This window comes from Artemia franciscana, chromosome 7 (assembly GCF_032884065.1).
Source record: "Artemia franciscana chromosome 7, ASM3288406v1, whole genome shotgun sequence".
NCBI classification, from domain to species: Eukaryota; Metazoa; Arthropoda; class Branchiopoda; order Anostraca; family Artemiidae; genus Artemia; species Artemia franciscana.
Genome location: NC_088869.1, coordinates 31,317,610 through 31,341,142, shown reverse-complemented (window position 1 = coordinate 31,341,142; position 23,533 = coordinate 31,317,610). Strand labels below are relative to the sequence as shown.

The 23,533-nt window shown below is 33.4% G+C and overlaps 1 protein-coding gene across 1 annotated transcript in view; it reads left to right on the top strand.

Moving 5' to 3' along the window:
• Positions 1-23,533, top strand: part of LOC136029668 (uncharacterized) — a 147,808-nt gene that overhangs the window by 114,934 nt on the left and 9,341 nt on the right. The window contains exons 12-14 of the mRNA XM_065708172.1: positions 13,052-13,206; positions 14,773-14,889; positions 20,228-20,353. Coding sequence (XP_065564244.1) covers positions 13,052-13,206; positions 14,773-14,889; positions 20,228-20,353 — 398 coding nt within the window. The remainder of the gene's footprint in view (positions 1-13,051; positions 13,207-14,772; positions 14,890-20,227; positions 20,354-23,533) is intronic.

The following is a 23,533-nucleotide window of genomic DNA, read 5'->3' as shown; positions in this document are numbered from 1 at the left end:
TAGTTTTTTAGCTTTTTTCAGTTTTTTTCTATTAGTTTTTAGTTTATTTTATGGTTTATATATCCCCCCTATGCCCCCCGGCGTCCCCTTTGTAGTTGTGTCCCTTTGTTCCGGTCATCATTTATATTCCCTGTGTCCCGGTCGTTATTTTTGTCCCGTAACCCAGTCTGTAATATCTCTTTGAGTGTCCCGTTCGTCATTTATATTCCCTGTTTCCCGGTAGTCCTTTGTGTCCCGGTGTCCCGGTCTGTAATTTCGTCAGTCGACAAATATGACGTCAGTCGACAAAAAACTTCATGACGGAATAATGCTCAATCCTCATAATGACTTCAGTCGACAAACATGACATCAGTCGACACACAAACATGACGTCAGTCAACAGACATACAACTTATTTTTATATTTATAGATATAGATATAGTTTCTGTTTCAGTTTTTCTTTTTTTTTAGTTTTGCAGCTTTTTTAGCTTTTTTTCTTTTTAGTTTTTTACCTTTTTATGGCACTTGGTTTTAACCAAGTGATATATAGCAATCGCAAATTCTGTCGGTCTGTTGGTCAATGTTCATTCTAACATTGACAGTTGGAAAAATCTTCACGTGCCAAGTATGCTAAAGCTCAACAATTTATAACAAACCTCAAATTATAAGTATCTGTTTTAAGGTTTTTGAATTACTTTAATCTATTATCAAAATATTTTGAAATATTTATGCAATTCCCAGTTTTTACATTTTTTGTTTCAGTTTTCTTTTTCTTCTGTATTTTTCAGACGTAAATACATATCGCCGAACCTTTGTTTTTTTAAGTAAAATCTGGTAGGCATTGATAACCTTATCCAAGTCAAAATCCCAAACCCAATCATCATCGCTATCATTTTCAGTTTTGATACGTTTTGACTCTCGCTGTCCAGGTTGATCTTCTTCTAATTGCACGGTTTTGCGTTCTTTAGCCGCAAGCCTTTTGGCATTAACTCTCTGAGCAGTTTCCTCGACTGTTTCTTCTGTTGTAGGATTTGGTAACATTCCATCTTTTTCAATATTTTTCAATTTGTCAGTGTTCATTCTAACATTGACTGTTAGAAAAAATTTTACGTGCCAAGCATGCTAACACTCAACAATTTATAATAAACCTCAAAATTATAAATATCTGTTATAAGGTTTTCGAATTAATTTAATCTATTGTCAAAATATATAGAAATATTTATGCAATTCCCAGTTTCTACATTTTTAGTTTCAGTTTGCTTTTCAGTTTAGTTTCATTTTTATATATAGATAAGATATAATCTGGCGTAACGGACAGACAACTTATTTTTATATATATAGATATATGAATATATATATATATATATATATATATATATATATATATATATATATATATATATATATATATATACTAGCTGTTGGGGTGGCGCTTCGCGCCACCCCAACACCTAGTTGGTGGGGGCGCTTCGCGCCCCCCCCCCAAGCCCCCCCGCGCGCGTAAGTCGTTACGCGCCATATTAGTTACGCGCCATTGTAGTTGTGTCCCTATGTCCCACCTGTGAATATAGATAGATAGATATATATATATATATATATATATATATATATATATATATATATATATATATATATATATATATATATATATATATATATATATATATATATATATATATATATATATATATATATATATATATATATATATATATATATATATATATATATATATATATATATGTTTTTAACTACGTAAAACTTGCGAATATACAACATTCTTTGCTGTCCCATTGTCTGTGCATATAAATAGATTGTCAGGTTTACCGACTCTTGAACATGCAACATATAATGGTCCATGGGAAAACAATCCGTATTCGGATCTATACCTCATGATTCTAATGATTGCCCTTGAGCTTTGTTGATGGTGATTGCTAATCGACCATTCCCTGAGTCGCCATCGTCATTTATATATCCCCCTGTGCACCCCGGCGTCCCCTTTGTAGTTATGTCCCTGTGTCCCGGTCGTCATTTATATTCCCTGTGTCTCGGTCGTCATTTGTGTCCCGGTGTTCCAGTCTGTGATTTCTCTTTGAGTGTCCCGGGCGTCATTTATATTCCTTGTGTCCCGGTGTCCCGGTCGTCATTTATATCCCCCTGTGCCCCCCGGCGTCCCCATTGTAGTTGTGTCCCTGTGTCCCGGTCGTCATTTATATTCCCTGTGTCCCGGTCGTCATTTGTATCCCGGTGTCCCGGTCTGTATATACATTCGTTTTTTAGTTTTGTTTTTCTCCTTTATTTTTTTCCTTTTCTCTTTTTTTTCTTTTTTAGTTTATTTAGATTTTTAGATTTTTTAGTTTTTTTATTAGTTTTTAGTTTTTTTGTAGTTTTTACCATTTTTTTAGTTTTTTTAGTTTTTTTTTTTTACTTATGTCCTGGTCGTCATTTATACTCCCTGTGTCCCGGTCGTCATTTGTGTCTCGGTGCTTTGTCGATTGCTAATTTATATTATATTTATATTTATATTTTTTATATTTATTAATATTTTTTTAGTTTTCTTTTTCTCTTATTTTTCAGTTTTTTCCTTTTTTTTAGTTTTTTCTTTTTTAGTTTTTAGTTTTTTTTTGTTTTTACCTTTTTTTAGTTTTTTTAGTTTTTTTAGTTTTTTAGCTTTTTTAGTTTTTTTATTAGTTTTTAGTTTTTTTTTAGTTTTTGCCTTTTTTAGTTTTTTCAGTTTTTTTTTAGTTTTTAGTTTTTTACCTTTTTTTAGTTTTTTTTAGTTTTTTAGCTTTTTTAGTTTTTTTTTCTTTTTAGTTTTTTTTGTAGTTTTTACCTTTTTTAGTTTTTTTTCTTCTTTTGTATTAGTGTGAAATAATTCAGACGTCATATGCGGACAAACACGACGTCACTCGACAGACAGAGAGACAGACATAACCCACAAACAACTTATTTTTATATATATTTATTCATATTTTTTTAGTTTTCTTTTTCTCTTTTATTTTTCAGTTTTTTCCTTTTTTTTAGTTTTTTTCTTTTTTAGTTTTTAGTTTTTTTTTAGTTTTTTACCTTTTTTTAGTTTTTTTAGTTTTTTAGCTTTTTAGTTTTTTTATTAGTTTTTATTTTTTTTTGTAGTTTTCGCCTGTTTTTATTTTTTTCAGTTTTTTTTTTGTTATTAGATTTTTACCTTTTTTTAGTTTTTTTTAGTTTTTTAACTTTTTTAGTTTTTTTTCTTTTTAGTTTTTTTTGTAGTTTTTACCTTTTTTAGTTTTTTTCTTCTTTTGTATTAGTGTGAAATAATTCAGACGTCATATGCGGACAAACATGACGTCACCTGATCCACAGATCCACAGATCCACACACAGACAACTTATTTTTATATATATAGATATATATATATATATATATATATATATATATATATATATATATATATATATATATATATATATATATATATATATATATATATATATATATATATATATATATATATATATATATATATATATATATATATATATATATATATATATATATATATATATATATATATATATATATATATATATATATATATATATTTATATATATATATATATATATATATATATATATATATATATATATATATATATATATATATCTATATAAAAATAAGTTGTCTGTCTGTGGATCTTTGGATCAGGTGACGTCATGTTTCTGTGTCGGCTGACGTCATGAAATTAGTTGTCAGGTGACGTCATGTTTCTGTGTCGGCTGACGTCATGAAATTAGTTGTCGTCATTTTTGCTTTGACGGTGACGTCATTCAAGTGATATAAGACATATGTTCACGTAGAAATCTATTAATGTTTAAGTTTACAATGACTGATGAAGATGCTCAAAGAGTCTATGCCAAAAACCTTGCTGCTGATAGTTCCTCGGCACGCTTTCTTTTCTGACTTTCTCTATCAGCAGCAAGTTTTTTGGCAAAATATAAATGACACTACTACAACGGGGACGCCGGGGGGCACAGGGGGATATAAATGACGACCGGGACACCGGGACACAAGGAATATAAATGACGCCCGGGACACTCAAAGAGAAATCAGAGACTGGGACACCGGGACACAAATGACGACCAAGACACAGGGAATATAAATGACGACCGGGACACAGGGACATAACTACAAAGGGGACGCCGGGGTGCACAGGGGGATATATAAATGACGATGGCGACTCAGGGAATGGTCGATTAGCAATCACCATCAACAAAGCTCAAGGGCAATCATGAGAATCATGAGGTATAGATCTGAATACGGATTGTTTTCCCATTGACCATTATATGTTGCATGTTCAAGAGTCGGTAAACCTGACAATCTATTTATATGCACAGACAATGGGACAGCAAAGAATGTTGTATATTCGCAAGTTTTACGTAGTTAAAAACATATATATATATATATATTTATATATATATATATATATATATATATATATATATATATATATATATATATATATATATATATATCTATATTCACAGGTGGGACATAGGGACACAACTACAATGGCGCGTAACTAATATGGCGCGTAACGACTTACGTGCGCGGGGGGGCTTGGGGGGGGGGCGCGAAGCGCCCCCACCAACTAGGTGTTGGGGTGGCGCGAAGCGCCACCCCAACAGCTAGTATATATATATATATATATATATATATATATATATATATATATATATATATATATACATTCATACATACGTACACATACACATACGAATAGACATATATTACTTCAAATAATTACTCAGACCTGAAAAATTCTGGATAGCCCACTCTCATTCAATACGCTTCTCTTCACCATCTTGATCATTAATCATTCAAAAACACATTTTTAACCGGCACTTAAGCTATGGGAGATTCCCTGACTGCCGTATATACTCCAGGAATGCATTCCAAAGTGTCGTGACTATGTGTCTTGTCACATGCCCCCATCGCGTTCTATTCCTCACCTCATTAATCAGATCATTTCCATGCCGGGTAAAATACTGATGGTAAAACGAATTATGTTTAAAATAACTTCTAAAAACTTCAGGTCCTAAATTATTCAAGCACTGAAAAACAAAAATGCCTATCTGCATATCTCTAATTTGACCTACATTTAGTAAATTCAACTTTTTAAATATACTTAACGTACTATCAGTTGATCGGTCACAACTTCCAATAACACGAACAGCTTTATTTTGCTTTACCTGTACTCTCTTGAAATTTGTGTAAAAATCACTTGCCCATATCATATATCCATAATTAATATAAGACGATACTAACGAATGGTACAATGAAAGCATTACTTCAGTTGGGAAAAAATGTTTAAGTTTACGCAGCATCCCAACACCTCTTGAAACTTTACATGAAATCACATCTCTATCTTTTTTCCAGCCGAGTTTATTGTCCACTATAAATCCCAGATATCAAGTTTCTTGAACTTCTGCTAGAGTAGTTCCATTATATTTAATAGCTCCTGGAGAAGTGGTAGGTGCTATTCCCATTCAAGTGAGTGCAATAAAATTTTGTTTTGGTTGTATTTATTGCAAGCCGACTTAGAGAGACGAATGTATGCAGTCCTTTAAATGCTTCATTAGCATTATCAGTAAGTTCATTGAGAGTCTTTCCTGTAACTGTAAGTGCGGTATCATCTGCAAATGACGTAATTTTGGCTCGTAGTATGTAAAACCTCACACTATCACAATATATAAGGTATAATAGCAGACCTAAGACTAAACCCTGTGGAGCTTCACAAGTAATTGGATAACATTTAGAAATCGAACAATCTAATATCACTCTTAAGAACCTTCCATTCAAATAAGATTCAAACCATTTAAAACAATCATCCTTTATTCCTAGGCAACGTAATCCTTTCAATAAAATGCTAAAATCTACTGTATCAAAAGCTTTTTTTTAATCTGTAAAAATCGACATACAAAAATCCCTTTTATCTAGTTCACTATTTACAGTATCCATCAGGTCTTCCAGAGCATGCACAGTTGAATGAGCTGTCCTGAAACCAAATTGCGTGTCATATAAAATTAAATAAAAAAAAATAGTTTTTTTAATTGAAAATAAGGAGCGACATTAAAACTTAAAAAGAACAGAAATTACTCCTTTTATGGAATGGGTTGTCCCCTCCTCCACGCCTCGCTCTTTACGCTAAAGCTTTTAATTGTTTTAAAAAGTAGAATTATGGCAAAGAGTTAAACTTTTAATTTCGCTCCTTACTTTCAATTAAAAATATAGTTTTTTTTATTTAATTTCTGAACGTTTTTGAATTAATGCATGTTTGATTTTGGCTTTCCGCACATAAATTATTAAAATGAAATTTGTATATTAATTCTTTTTTTGGCTAAATGGCTTTCTCTTAGTCTTGATCAGACGATTTTGAGAAATAAGGGGTGGGGAAGGAGGCCTACTTGTCCTCCAATTTTTCGGTTACTTAAAGAGGCAACTAGAACTTTTAATTTTTAAGGAACGTTTTTATTAATAAAAAAATATGCATAACTAAAGAATTAGCTTACGTAACAAACTTTTATATTTTTATTATGTATACGAGGGGGTTTGTACCCTCGTTAATACCTCGCTCTTTACACTAAATCGTAAGTTTTGTCCCAGTTCTTTAAGAATGACCCGTGAATCAAAAACGCCGTAGAATAAATAGTTGAAATTACTAAAAATTCTTTAGCATAAAGAGCGAGGTATTTATCTCCTCCTAAATACCTCGCTCTTTATGCTACAGTATTTTTAGAACCCCTCATATGCGTAATTATCTCTGTTCGTTTTAAGTTTCAATGCTACTCCTTACTTTCAATTGAAAAAACGTTTTCATGTTTATTTTTTCATTGTTTTTTTATAGTAATGCTAGAAAATCCTGCGCCCTTTTCATTGAATTTTTTCCCCCATGACATATCCCTCCAAGGACAGATCCTCTCATATAGCCCCCTCCCCTCAACCCCACCCCCAAACCAAAAATATCCCCCCTGAAAACGTCTGTACACTTCCAAATAACCATTACTATATGTAAACACTGGTCAAAGTTTGCAACTTGCAGCCCCTCCCCCAGGGATTGTGGGGGAGTAAGTCATTCCCAAAGACATAGTGGTTATGATTTTCGACTATGCGGAACAAAATGTCTATCTCAAAATTTTGATCCGTTGACTTTGGGAAAAAATAAGCGTGGGAGGGGGCCGAGGTGCCCTCCAATTTTTTTGGTCCCTTAAAAAGGGCACTAGAGCTTTTCATTTCGGTTAGAATGAGCCCTCTTGCGACATTTTAGGACCACTTGGTCGATACGATGACCCCTGGGGAAAAGCAAAAAAAAAACAAATAAACACGCACCCGTGATTTGTCTTCTGGCAAAAAATACGAAATTCTACACTTTTGTAGATGGGAGCTTGAAATTTTTGCTATAGAGTTCTCTGATACGCCGAATGCGACGGTGTGATTTTCCTTAAGATTCTATCACTTTTAGGGGATGTTTCCCCCTATTTTCCAAAATAAGGCAAATTTTCTCAGGATCATAACTTTTGATGACAAAGACTAAATTTAATGAAACTTATATATTTAGAATTAGCAGGAAAATTCCATTCTTTTGATGTATCTTTTAGCATCAAAATTCCGTTTTTTAGAGTTTCGTTTACTATTGAGCTGGGTCGCTCCTTACTACAGTTTGTTACCACGAACTGTTTGAAAAATCCACATTTAATTAAATACTCGTAAAGTCTTTTACGCATTGCTTTTTCATAAATTTCTGACAAAACTGGCAAAATCGATATGGGTCTCCAGTTTGAGATGTCGGTAAGTGATCCTGCTTTTAGCAGCGGGACAACTTTTGCTAGCTTCAACGGATCAGGAAATTGTCCTTCTTTAAAAGATAGATTTATCAGATTGACAAATATGGGTACTACTGTGGGTAGTATGGATTTCAAAGCCCGTAGATTTAGTCCATTTATTCCTGCGCTGTTTGACTTAACTGATGCTACAATTTTATTTACCTCATTTGTTGTACACGGTTCAATATTCATTTGGTGCCCATCACCTCGATTGTCTTCAAACTCCAATGTCAATGGTTGGTCGCTAGGAGTTTTGCTTTGGATCATTTTTCCGATATTCTAAAAATAGTCTGCGAACAGTTCAGCTACTTCAACTGGGTTATCAGCAATCCTATCATTTGTTTGAATAGCTATAATTTGTTTTTTCTTTGTTCCTTTTATGACTTCATTTACAGCTTTCCAAGTCTTCTTCGGATCATTTTTATTTTCTTCAAAATAAGCTGTATAGTAATTTTTCATTTTTCTCCTCCTTAGAGAGTTTGTTTTATTTCTATATTCTATAAACTGAGCAAGATTATCATCATTTGGCTGACTTGAATAATGCTTAAACAGATAATTTCTATGCTGTATCATATATAAAAGTTCCTCATCAACCCATGGTTTCCTAGGAGAATTGTTTTTCAGTTTGACAGTTTTCACAGGGCATGTCCTGTCATAAATTTGGTTTAAAGCGACGTAAAACTTTTCGAAAACTTTAGATTCGTCTTTTCCTCTAGTACAGTTTCCCATAAATTTCCTCAGCAAACGTTTTCAAATTATTTGCTTTCAAATCTCTAAAGCTCATTTGCTGACCTTTAAATCTCTGTCTAGTAGTCACTTTCAACCACGCTAATATTGGGAGGTGATCCGATAAAGGAGTTAGTATAATATCCGCATGGGTTATTCGTATTCTTTCCCCAGTTATGAATACATGATCAATAAGCGTTGCGCTGTGCGTAGTAAGTCTTGTTGGAATAGCCGTTACAGGATGCAGATTATAAGACAGCATGAGATTAAAAAAATCTAAATTAAAACTATTAAATTTTTCAAATCATAATTAAAATCTCCCATACAAACATATTCAAGCCTTGAACTACTCACTATGCCCTCTAAAGATTCATAACCATGCTTAAAATCTTCAAAAGATGCACTAGGAGGTTTATAAATCAGAATAAATAAAAATTTTCTTCCAAGAACATCCATTTCTAACGGTAAGCTTTCAAACTTACCTTCAATCCAAATTTCCATATCATCACGAATTTTATACTTACTCTCTGACTAAAAAAGCCAGGCCTCCTCTACCCAATACTGAACGACTTCTTGATTCAAGATGATAACCCGGAAAATCGTAAGACGAGAGCGGACTATCCTTACCAAAGAATGTTTCACATAGACCTAATAACTGGATTCTTTTTTGAGAAATGAGAAATAGAGAAATAAGAAATAAGAAGATGTAACGTGACAATTCCAGCTGCACACAAAAAAATCATTATTTGAAGTAGCGGTTCCTAAGCTATCAATATATCTACTCGGTTTTGCTGGTTTAAAACTAATTTCTGAATTTTCTGACGCTGTATCACACAATAAAAGTTCATCAATAGCAAATGGCTCACTTTCATACTGCGCCATTTTTGATCTTTCAAAACATTTCAAATATCCATCTCATAATAATAAGAGAAAGAAATACTATAACACTTGGATTTCTAAATGGTAGAAAGAAAATAGAAACACAAATAAAGCAATAAACAAAACACAATAAAAAACGAATAATAAAAGAGTAAACAAATAAGTAAAAAAAGAGAAATAAGAAAAAACCAACAAAACAAATATTTATTACACACAGTCAGATATGAATCGAATTTTTTTGACATGGTTTTGACCAGATGGTTTTGCAAGAATCAGGCCGCGATCGAACTATGCATTTTTATTTCCGTATTTCTCTTCCTTCTTGTAAGATCATGTTTCCTTCTTGTAAGGGCTTCGCCAATAAATATACCACTACCCGCCAATGAGGCTTTTGCCTTATACACTTTCCGAGCCATTTTTTTTATCAGTAAACTTCACTATGACTGGAGTAACTTTGTTTATCAAGCTTTCAGACTGGTTGCCCATTCTAACTCTGTAAACGGCCGCCATATCAAAAGTTGTTATGCTGGGTAGGTTAATCTTGTCAGATAAAAGGTGAATTGTGGTGGTTTGGAGGTTGAAGTTAGGTTGCTGCCTTAATCCAAAAAGTACCAAGATATCCAGTAACGAATCCTGGTCAAAATCGTCTAGTTTCACCTCCAGTTTTTCATTTCTTTCTTCTAGATTTTCTATCTGGTTTCTTAATGTCTTTAGTGAGTTCTCAATTTTCAGAAATTTCGGATTGTATTCAACCGATATCGCATCATGGATTTGCGAAACAATACTATCTACCGATTCTTTCATCGTATTTTTGTTCTTTAGCCTTTCCAAAGTTTTTGAGTTTATGCTTTCCATTAGTTCATTTTTTGTTCTCTCTAACTCAGATTCAGTTGCCGCGATTCTGTCTTGTAAATCTGTAGTAGCTGTAGACATTGCTGCAGTAGGCTGATTTTGGGCTTCGGTCTTTATTGCCTGGTAAGTTTTTGACTTAGACTTGTAGACATTTGGTGAAGTAGAAAGTTCTGCGAATGCTTTCTTTACAGATTGACTAGGATTTACACTAGCATTTGTATCGTACGTCGATAGATTTGACTCAAGAAGTCGATACTCTTCGTGGGTACCATAGCAGAACCTGAATATAAATATTCAGGCCTAAGCTGAATATAGAACAGAAGGGGATTAAGGATTAACATGGATAATTCCCCCATTTTTCCTGGTAGGGGGTATATATATATATATATATATATATATATATATATATATATATATATATATATATATATATATATATATATATGTATATAGAGGCTCACCTGTTGGTATATTTGACTCATACCATTTTTTGGTCAAGTTGCATCCTCAAATTCTAATGCAAGACTAATGAAATTTACATTCTAGTATCCGGTTTTATACCCCCTGGGACAATAGAAAATTACTCGATCCTTCTAAGAGAATAGTGGGTCACCTGGCCTATTACTCTTACTCCGGTATTTCCCAAGTTATATGGAAGCTTTTTAAATGATTGGTTGAAAATAAAAATCATCATAAATGTTCACCAAAGGCAATTCGGAAATTTGTGCTCTACCCCTACCACACACAATCTGAATCACCTTTTGGACACTATATGTAATAAACTTGAAAAACCCAATACCTGGCTCAATGTTATCACAGTTGACTTACAAAAAGCTTTTGATTTTATCAATCATAATATATTAATAAAAATAACTAACCAATGACTTCCTAGATGACCCCTACTTAAGAAGGATAATGTCGTCCTTCCTTTCTAATAGAACGCAAATCGTCAAATACTTGAATGTTGACTCTGATTCCCTCCCAATTTATAATGGTGTACCCCAGGAAACCCTCTTAGGCACAATTTTATTTCTTACCATGATAAACAGTTTTGTTGTCGATTTCCCGGATAGATGGAAATTTGTTGACGATTTAACTGTCTTAGAAATATGTTTTAAAAATCTAAAAAGTAACCCAATGGCCATCTTGGAGACAATCTCAGATGAAGCTGTTGCTAGTGATATGAGAGTCAACCCTTTAAAGCCAACAGTTTTAACAATTGATTTCCTAAAAAGTCACCCTTCTTTCTCCTATCCTATCCCCCTAAAATGACTGTAACTACTGTGAAATTACTCGGCGTTACCTTCTAAAGCGACGTAAAATGGGATTGCCACGTTAATGATTTATTTATTAAAACAAATGCTGCATTTTCTTTCCTCAAACTCCTAAATAAATTTAAATTCCGAAATCGCATTGTTTGAAGATTTTTCTCTCTTTTGTACGTCCTACCCGTTTGGCATCCTCACATCTCCAGATAATTGTTGGACAGAATAGAGACAGTTCAAAAAAGGTGCCTAAGAATTATCTTCATTGAGGGTTAAGTGCCTTACAATTCCCTTCTTCGGAGAGCAAATCTAGTCACCCTTAAGGAAAGGAGAGAACAAATCTCATTGATTTTTGCCCACAAAGCCGTGAATAACCCTCGAATTAATTCTCTTTTCCCTAGTGATCATTTACCCCCCCCCCCCCCGAACTCACTCCTCACGTTTTTCTTCAAGAAAAATCCCCTTGTTGCCCTAATGAGAGTGTCCACTGAAAGATATAGAAGAATGTTCATCCCTCACATAGTTGAAATTTTAAATCAATACCCCCCTTCTCAATATACTTTTATCTTAGAGTTCTAGTGTGTATTTTTCAATTGTGTACTTTGTAATGCTTGCTGGATACACTTTTGTTTAATTTTGTATTATCCTGTTTTAGCTTTACGAGTTGATTGACCTTTTATTGATTGCGATTCTGTAATTTTGTACTGACACTAAAGCGTGAATTCGGCCCTTTTGGGCTTATGATAGCCACTTTTTTGAATAAAATCTTATCTTACCTGACGCTTCTGCTCCTGGAAATAGAGGGACATCCTTTGTTTGTCCTGCTAGTAGAATAACAAGATTTTTGTCCCTAGAAAATTAACAGACGTCCAGATTTCATATCGGCTCTGTTCATAGGAATGGCAGAAAAACACATAGTTTGCAGGCTATGTGTGTGTGAAGCATAAAAATACTGGGTTAAAATCAATTTGGACCCTGTTCTTACTTGAGGGGGCCTTGAAGGTTTTCTCCTGGCCCGCATAGGTTTTTTAAACAATTAAAAAAAAACATTCCCTGTTACGTAACAAGCACCTGCATCTTTTAGAAAACATTCCCTGCTGCGTAACAAGTACATATACTAAAATATCTTCTGAAGTTGATGCAAAGTGCCTAAGCCAGTTTAGAAAAAGACAGCTAGAAGTTCATGGGAGCTCCAGTATGAATAGAGGCTAAGGGTGATCTTAGGCTTAAATTGGTCGCAATATGGTCTTAGCGTTGCTCATCTATCACCAAGTGTCGACGTGAACACAGACGCACACACACACACACACACACATATATATATATATATATATATATATATATATATATATATATATATATATATATATATATATATATATATATATATATATATATATATATATATATATATATATATTTATATATATACATATATATATATATATGATAAATTTGTATATATAGTAAAGCATATTATTAATTTCTAGCGTATTATATCGTGTTTCTAAGTTTCCAGCAGCAAGATATGAATCCAATGCCCAATGCTGCTGAGTCGATAATGGCGATGTTTCTTATGTCCATGAACGATTTCGATTCAATATTTGAAGCATTTGCGAAAACTGATCACGAAATAGTTGGCAAGGTAATTAAAGCTTGCTTGATCTGTAAAAGTAAACTATAATATGTTTTTTACGGCTCATGTTCGATTTGTTGAGCCCGATTTTGTAATCATCCTATTTCAATTTGTACTTTGATTCGATCAGATAGTGGTCAATGGCCATTCTCAAAGTTATAAAAAGATGTATTTATACAGAAATATATATACTTGAACATAAATATACAGAATATTAATACACATATTTGGTATAAGTACGTTTTTTTTTAAACTGTAATGATTTAGTTTATCTGCTGAGGACGACCACTGGTGCATGCGGTCAAAATACCCAAATTTTTGTACCTGTTCTCACTGTCTAATAAAAAAACTTCCCCATTTGAACTTTTATTCGTTCGTTAATTTTTCAAATATATTCTTTAATTCTTCACCTTATTTCAGGTTCTTGCTATAAACAAAAAGTTTTGGTTCAACTTATACCAATTCCAGATTGAAACTGTTATTAAACCTAGCCATTCTTGCCAAGCTGCATTTAGGGGGGGTTAGGGGGTTTGAAACTCCCCTCGAAATGTTTTTCCAATCGGTAAAAACGTAACAAAAATAAATACAAACCAATTTTGATGTATTTTTTGAAGCTGTTTTGAGCCCCCCCCCCCAAAAAAAAAAAACAAATACTTTTGCACTCCCTTCCAAAAAAAAGAAAGATTGATGGTCCTGTATGTCCATATCTAAGTATCCATATCCATATATATATGATGTAAGCTATAGCACTAAACCATATTTGTATGTACAAATGCAGAAACATCTGGTCTGTCGCAATCTTAAAGATTCTGCATTAAAAAGGAAATGATTTACATATAGAAAAACAACAAGTTCATAATACCCATGATGATAAAGACTATTTTATAATACTTGAAAGTTCAAACAAGTGTTTGTAATGCTTTGCAGACATTTCACAAAATCATTTTAAAGCCATAAAAATAGCACAAAATAATGTTGAACAGGTAATTTCTGAGCAGCACTTTTAGCTTAGTAGCCATTAATTTCTTTTAATTTTTCAGTGTTTGTTTGTTATTTAAATGGTTATAGTAGCTTTTTTATTGTTAATCTACTCATTGCTATGATGGGTAACACTTGTACGAAGATTGAAGCTCCCTCACACAAAAATTCGGAATTTTGCATGTTTTGCATGAAGAAAGTGTGCGTTCGTGCGTACAGATGCGTTTTCTTTTACCAGTGGTAATTGTACCAAACCAGTGATCCTAAAAGATCGGAAGAAGGCTCATTTAATTGGAAATAAACAGTTCTATTGCCGTTTTTAAGTGACAACAAAGATTGAAGAGTAGTTAGTCCCTTTCCCACGCCCCTTTTTTCCCCAAAGCGATCCAATAAAATTTTGAGATGGCCAATTTACTCAGCATAGTAGACAGGTCCAATAAATGTGCTTTTGGATATGACATGACCCCGAAGGAAAAAGCTTGAGGAAAAAGCTGCAAGTTACCCAATTTGCCCATTGTGCAAACATAGTATAGTTAATAGGTAATTTCTGAACAGCACTTTTAGCTTAATAGCCATTTATTTCTTTTAATTTTTCAGTGTTTGTTTGTTATTTACATGGCTATAGTAGCCGTTCTTCTTGTTAATCTACTCATTGCTATGATGGGTAACACTTATACGAAGATTTCAGAATGTAAAAACGAGTGGCAGCGACAGGTAAGCTATCTATTCTTATTAACTGCCATCTATCTTTGTTGTAAGCCTTGAAAAGTAACTTTTTCGAGTATTTTTCTCTTTTGAAAAATGAAATGGTTGACCCAAATTAGGTCCAAGACACGTTTGGCGGTAAATATTCTACCGTAGCAAAATCAGTCGATTATAATAACTCTAGTAGACCGTAAGTGACCATAAATAGATTATATTAATCTAGAAGATGTTATAGATCAAAGATAAATCATAAAAAAATCTTAAGCTTTTTCGTATTTTCGTTGAAAATAATTGTAAACGACAAATTTGCATATATCTTTTTATACATTGAACAATAAATTGTCTGTCCCCCACCCCTCCTCTATAATCACATGGATTTATTACACATACATATAATACTTGAAGGAAACAAAAAAAATTGAAGCTATTCTGAAAACCAATAGCTATAAATTTTCATGATGTAAATGAATTGAAATTGTGCTTATATAACATTTACTTTAGGGTATCGGCGTTAGGTGCTAAAATAAACGATTGGTTATTTTGCCATTCGTTTGTCGTAGTGACAATGGACGACTGCGTCGCTACCGTCGACGTTAGTTTTACCAAGCCTTTGTTTTGCCACCCAATTTCTCCGTCGAGATACTATCTTATAAACTTCTGTAAAAAATACCAAATGTATGTCGTGTAAAATTGTCTCAATTATATAATCTTTAAAAGTAAACGTAAGGCTAATTAATGCAAATATTGATACCGTAGCCATACAATAATTCAGGCCAATTAACGCTAAATACCAAATCTGATTAACGTAAAAGTTAGATTTCAATCAATAGTAAATGTGAATCATTGAAAAATTTTCAATAATGTTGAAAGTAATTATAAGCATTAATTGTAGGCCGATTGAAAAATTACAGTAAACCCAAAAAGGTTATTTTAATAAACGCCTAAGGGTAAAAAATTCGTAAAAATTAAATGATCATCAGGATACTCACTATAAAGTAAACTTAGCATGCTTTTATTTTATTTTATTATTAATCAATAACAAATGTTGAACTATTTCCCTTAATAAAATTAATAAAAGGCATTAGTAAAACTAATCAATAAATAATTTCAGCAAGAAGCTGAAAATGTATACAAGCGTACTGAAAATAATATTTGGCCTTTTCCAGTTTCATTTGCTAGACAAATAGAAAATTGAGTTCTTTGTGAAGTCCTTAAAGGCTGTGCGATACTAAAAGACTGGTAATAAACTTGAAACCTTTTTTTCTTTTGTTGGTATGAAAAGGAATTATTCATAAGTAATAAATACTATTATCTCTAATTGATAAGTGAAGAGACCAGAAAACTTTTCACCTAGTCTTTTCATAAGCCCTATAACTATGGTCTGTTCTCCAAACTGCAAAATCGTCCATCTTTGTTATTATTATTGTTATTATTATTACTATATTATTATTATTAATTATAATTAATAAATGAAGAAGCCAGAAATCTCTTCAACTACCCTTTACATAGACCCTAAGACTATGGTCTTTTAACAGCATTTGTAACTTACTCAGATTTGATTCCTGTATAATACACTGCATCTAACCATTCCAGGTACTAGGGCAAAGAAGACTAAAAAAAATCTTTAATCGGGTAGTAAGTACTAGAGGATTTCATAATTGATTTCAACTCAATTTACTATACTTGCAGTAACAGTTTTTGTAACTGTTGTAGCTTTTCTGTAACTTGTAGCAACAGTTGTAGCAACAGCAGCAGCAACATTTTTATATTCTTCAGCAACACTTCAGTAAAAGTTTTTTATTTCACTTGAACGTAAATTTGGCATTGTAAGAAGTCACTAAAAATAAAAGTTTTAAACCTTTCAGTTTAACTGAAAGTTTGAAGTTTCAGTTTAAATTTTCAGTTTAAAGAACGTTTATCCTCACTAGTTATTACTCTCACCTCTTTACTTTGAAAAACTCCCCATTGATGCAGATGAACTATGGACATGGAAGAGCTTAGAGTAACAAAACATGCTATATTTCTATGCATAAGAGATAAAAAAAAACTGTCATTAGAAGACTAGCCAGGAAAAAATGCTTCAGTTATCGTATCATTCCGATACTATGAGTAATCTTAACAGAAATATGACAGGCATGATTCTTTAAGTTTAGACACTTATCAAGAACAACTTCATGGACAACTTCATAGCACATATGGTAACATTTTCCATTGAGGTGTAACTACTCAATAAATAATGACGAATAGGACCTCTTCAATATAATACCAAGGTGCCTTTTTGTGGTTGAGCTTCAGGTTGTTTAGTAAAAAAACGAGGGATAAAAAACGTTAGGGCATGCCAAATTTAATGCCACTTCATAAGCTTTAGGTTATTAAGTCTCATCACGAGACTTTAAAGGCATACCATACTTCTTTTCAAAATGTTCATCAGCTCTTTTTATGTCATAGCAGCCACTACATAACGGGTATCCTCTACAAAACATGGCAGAGTAGTATTGAAAACAGAATTTTTTCTGGCTGACAGACCGCACCTTATCAGACACTGGTCTAAATCGCGAATGTATATACAAAACAATAGGGGGAGGGGGTCAAAACCAAACCTCATGGAACGCAGCATTTTATTTTTTTTCAATTGATGTAAAATTTCCTCTTTTCAAAGCACTGGGTCTGTTCATTCTGAAGAGATCTCTGAAGAGAAAATTGAAAGATTCTAAAGAGAAAACTGAAATATATTACTATTAGTGCCACAATTCTCTGCTTGTTTTATTAATATTTTATAGTCAACATAGTCCAAAGCTTTCTTGATATCTAGGGATACTGTGGCAACTTTCAGACCTCACACCAGACTCAAGGGCATCATGAACAAACGGTGTCAACAATAGAATAGCTTGTTCAGCAGACATTGCTTTTCCGAAGCCAAATTGAGTTGAACAAAAAAATTACCTTCATTCAAAGAACATTGAAATTCATTTTTATCAGCCTTAGCATTACTTTAAATATAAATATACAACTTACTGCTTATAAATTTACCCTTCAATAACCTTTAAAACAGAAAATATAACTTTATCTTAGAAAAAGGGTGGGACGCCCCAAAACAAGACACAATTTCTGGTATAACCTGCATATTAAATTCAATGTACGAGTGAACAAGTCCAGTATATAAATATACTGACTATAAAAACTCTAGAACACTTTTTAGTAATCATTATAAAAGGATTCCGAAAATAAGTTTTTAAAAGTAAAGAGCTACATTAAAACTTTAGATGAGCAGATAGTTCCAGCGAAGAATAAAAAAACCATAAACCAAATACTAATTAAAATAAATAATCTCAACAAATATAAAGATAACAGACACTAATCTAGATGTATAAAACAATCCTAAACGATTAAAAATTAAAATCAATGCTCAAGTAAAACGTAAAATTGTAAAATTTCTACAAACAAGAGTTTGGCTGCTGCCTCCCCTCTCTAATCGTTGATATTCTAAAGCCTGTAGCATCATTTGGATTTTATTAAAAACTATAAGTAATTTAAGCAGCGTCTATCGGTTTTTCGTATTATCAAGGAAAAAAAATTCACTATAATAGTCAAAATGACTGAAAATACTTACTGAAAATAAACAGATTGTTCAATATGTAATGATACTACATCACGGTCCAGTGAATGATAAGCTTCAGAAAAGTGCTGATTACTAGCATCTTAATCAGCAAAGCAGCAATTTTAGCCCAAAAAGGGCCAAAATTCTATCGTGCAGGAAATGTAAAGTTGTCTTAGAACTATCGAAAAGCTATTTAAATAGTGTCCTTGCTTCGAAGACCAGACTTGTACGCTATGGAACGCTTTTCCTGCTTACGCTGGTATTACAAAAAAAGAAACTGTTAGGGTAGAAAGTTTATTCCGAAAACTTTCGATTAAACAGTATCTCAAAATTGCAAACCAGTTATATGGTTCTGGAGCATCTGCACTCTAAAGACGGGGAGGACTTGCTAGATGTTTTAGAGAAAAAATTACTTACAGACTGTGGCTAGCTGTATTTCAAACAGCAGGCCGTACGAAAAGTTGTTTCAATTCTGCTTTTTAGGGCTATAAACAGAGATTAGTTGAGATAACTAGGGCATGCTCTGAGAATGAAGGATAGCAAATTACCATTGATTTTCCATTTCAACCACTTCCTTGATAAAAAAATGTGTAATATTTCCCTTTTTTCCTTATTTTAAATGCACTTCAAATATAGAATGTTCATGCCTTATTTACAATAATAAAAAGTTTTCATTTTTTGAACTAATTAGAGGTAAAAATAGAAAATCACTCAATTCTCTGTTTCCTTCACTAACCACTGCCTATTTTATCACCATATAAAAGTCATGTAAATATTGTAACTTCTACAGTTTCAAGATTGTCACTTTCTCACCGACCCAAGACCAACACTCCTTGAAAATAAAGAGATCATCTGATAGAGCGTGTTACCACCATCTGTCAAACTAATTCCTCTCTGACAATATTTGAGCAAAAGTATTTCGTGAGCATATTCACAAAGCCCTTTGCTCAAAAGCTTTCTGTCAGCTGGCTATTTTTTCTCTCTAAAATACTCTTAATAAAGCGTAAGTCAAACTGTAGCTTTCAGAAGGGTAGGATTGATTAGGGTAAAATAACCGTGTACATGATAATTTTCAGTAGTTATAAGTTTTAATGCTGATCTTTACTTTCATTCAAATTTAGTTGTTTTTTTTTTAATTGTCGAAAAGGCACTACATTCTTTTATAGATCAAATACTATTAGTTTTTAGGTTAAATAATCTTTTTGATAATTAGTTCTAAATAATACTGTGTAACAAATTTTTAAGCTGATGAGCCTGATTGATAACATATTGCAATTTATTTATAGATTATATTATTTTGTAAGGGTGCAGTGTTTTTGTGTTTTTTGTTTCCAAAATCTAGACTTATTAATCAGGACCCTCGGATTTTGGTACTGTTAATATGGTTTTAGTATGCCATTTACCTGTAAAAATTCGGTAAGTAAATTGTACCTATAAGCTTTATTTTATCAAAATCATATTCAAAGTCTTAAAGAGATAAAGCAACTTCTATGGTAAGGATAATAACGTTGAAATATTTTAATAAAAGTAGGAGATAGTCACAATGGTAGAAGATAGCCGGTCTTTTCCTAATTCAATTTTGCTTTGCTGGAAAACATTTCCTTCTTTTACGATTAGAGTTTTTTTCTTTATTTCTTCCGTCTATCCTTAATAATATTTTGGGTTTTGTCAAATATTGACTATTACTTTTTATTCAGAAAGACGATTGCTGTAAAAGCAACCTGATTATTTTTACGTTTATTTTAATAGTGGGCACGTATTGTTCTTGTGGTTGAAAGAGGAGTGCCACCAAGTGAGAGATTGAGGCAGCAGATAGCCTATTCTCAACCAACAGTGACGGGCCACCGTGCTTTGGTTCTTCGTATTCCTCAATCGGTAAGTTTATTTAAAATTTTATTTCATACGTTCTCCAACTCAAAGAATATGGGTAACTTATTAGAACGGAAATTGGCGCTGGTGTTAGCCATAGAAAACATCAGCACCGTCTAACGTTTCGTGACAGAAAGTATTTTTCAATGCTGTCTAATCGTTTTTATGGCACTTGGTATTAACCAAGTGACATATAGCAGTCGCAAATTCTGTCGGTCTGTCTGTCGGTCCCGGTTTTGCTACTTTAGGCACTATCAGGTAAGCTAGGACGATGAAATTTGGCAGGCGTATCAGAGACTGAACCAAATTAAATTAGAAATAGTCATTTTCCCGATTTGACTATCTGGGAGGGAGTGGGGGTCGGTTAATTCGGAAAAATAGAAAAAAAGAAGTATTTTTAACTTACGAACGGTTGATCAGATCTTAATGAAATTTGATGTTTGGAAGGATATCGTGTCTCAGAGCTATTATTATAAATTCCGAACGGATCTGGTGACATTGGGGGGGAGGTGGGAGGGGGAAACCTAAAATCTTGGAAAACACTTGGAGTGAAGGGATCGGGATGAAACTTGGTGGGAAAAATAAGCACAAGTCGTAGATACATGATTGACCCAACCGGAACGAATCTGCTCTCCTTGGGGTAGTTGGTGTTGGGGGGGGGGGGTAATTCTGAAAAATTTGAAAAAATGAGGTATTTTTAACTTATGAACGCGTGATCGGATCTCAGTGAAATTTGATATTTAGAAGGATAGTTTGTCTGAAAGCTCTTATTTTAAATCCAGACCAGATCTGGTGACATTGGGGGGGGGTTGGGGGAGAGAGCCTAAAATCATGGAAAACGCTTAGATTGGAGGGATCGGGATAACACTTGGTGGGAAAAATAAGCAGAAGTCCTAGATACGTGATTGACATAATTTGAACGGATCCGCTCTATTGGAGGGGGGGGGGGGGTTGATTATGAAAAATTAGAAAAAATGACATTATAAATGTCAATTAGAAATTAAAAAATGTATTTTTAACTTACGAAGGAGTGATCGGATCTTCATGAAACTTCATATTTAGAAGGACCTCGTGTCTCAGATCTCTTATTTTAAATCTCAACTTGATCCGGCGTCATTAAGGGGGGGGAGCTGGGGGGAGGGGGTCGAAATCTTAGAAAATACTTAAAGAAGAGAGATCAGGATTAAACTGGATTGGAAGAATAAAAACATGTCTAAGAAACGTGACTGACATAATCGGACCGGATCTGCTCTCCTTGGTGATGTTGGGGGAAGGGGTTATTCGGGAAAATGAGGTATTTGTAGCTTACGAACGGGTCACCAGATCTTAATAAAATTTGATTTTTAGAAGGATTTTGTGCTTTAAAGCTCTAATTTTAAATTCCGACCAGATCCTGTGACATTGGGGGAGTTGGAGGGGGAACCGGAATTCTTGGAAAACGTGAAAATTGGGGTATTTTTATCTTACGAATAGGTGATCGGATCTTAATGAAACTTGATATATATAGAAGGATCTTATGTCTCTGATGCTCCATTTTCGGCTCGAATTGGTTCCGGGACATAGGGGGTTAGAGGAGGGAAACAGAAATCGTAGAAAACACTTAGAGTGGAGAGATCGGGATGAAACTTGATGGGAAGAATCAGCACAAGTTCTAGATACATGATCGATATAATTGGAACGGATCTGTTCACTTTGCAGGAGCTGGGGGGTGTTAGTTTGGATTGGGTGTTAATTTGCTGTTAATTTGGAAATTGAGTCTTTGTCGCAAGTGTACTTTTTGAAACAATAAAAAAATTTAGCGTAAAGAGTGAGGCATTGAGGAGGGGACTACCTCTTTCATATGCGGAACAATTTCTGTCCGTTTTAAGTTTTGATGTCGCTCCTTACTTTCAGTTAAAAAACTTGTTTTTTTTTATTTAATTTCTAAACGTTTTTGAATTAATGCATGATTTGATTTTGGCTCACCGCACATGAATAATTACAACGAAATTTCCACATTAGTTTTTTTGCTAAATAGCTTTCTCTTAATTTTGATCGGACGATTTTTGATAAGAAAAGTGGGCGGGTGAGGAGGCCTAGCTGCCTTCCAATTTCTGGTTACTTAAAAATTCAACAAGAGTTTTTATTATTTTTTTAGAACGTTATTGTTAGTAATAAATATATGTAACTTACGAATGAACTTACGTAGATAAGATGAACTTATCTGTGTATTTGTATTACGTATATGAGGGGGTTTGCCGCCTCGTCAATACCTTGCTCTTTATATTAGAGCTTGAATTTTTGTCCCAATTCTTTAAGAATGACCCCTGAATCACAAAGGCCGTAGAATAAGTGTTTGAAAGTAATAAAATACTTCAGCGTAAAGAGCAAGGTATTGTGGAGGAAACGAACCCCCTTATATATGTAATATTTTCTGTTCATTTAAGTTGTAATCCTACTCATTATTTCCAGTTGGAAAAAAAATTATTCATTTTCTCGTTGTTTTAAATAATGCTAGAAAGTCCTGCGCCTCTTTCATGGAAATTATCTTCCCTTATGATAAATTCTTCCATAAAAATATGCTACCACGTGCTCCCCCCCCCAATACACCCCGACCCAACGCGAAAAATACCCCTGAAAACGTCTGTGAGCTTCATAATAGCCAGGAGCGACCGGGCTCAATAGTAACCAAAACTTTAAAATATGGAATTTTGATACCAATAGCTACATCAAAAGGATTGCATTTTAATGCTGATTTTAAATATATAAGTTTCATCAAGTTTAATTTCACCCATCAAAAGTTAGGAGCCTGAGAAAATTTGCCTTATTTTAGAAAATAGGGGGAAAAACTCCTAAGAGTCATAGAATCTTAACGAAAATCACACCATCAGATTCAGCGTATCAGAGAACCCTGTTGTAGAACTTTCAAGCTTCTATCTACAAAAATGTGGAATTTTGTATTTTTTGCCAGAAGGCAGATCACGGATGCGTGTTTATTTGTTTGTTTGTTGTTTTTTTTGCAGGGGTGATCGAGGCCCCCTCCCACGCTAATTTTATTCCCAAAGTCACCGGATCAAAATTCTGAGACAGCCATTTTATTCACCATAGTCGAAAAACCTAATAACTATGTCTTTGGGGACGACTTACTTCCCCACAGTCCCCGTGGGAGGGGCTACAAGTTACCAACTTTGACCAGTACTTACATAT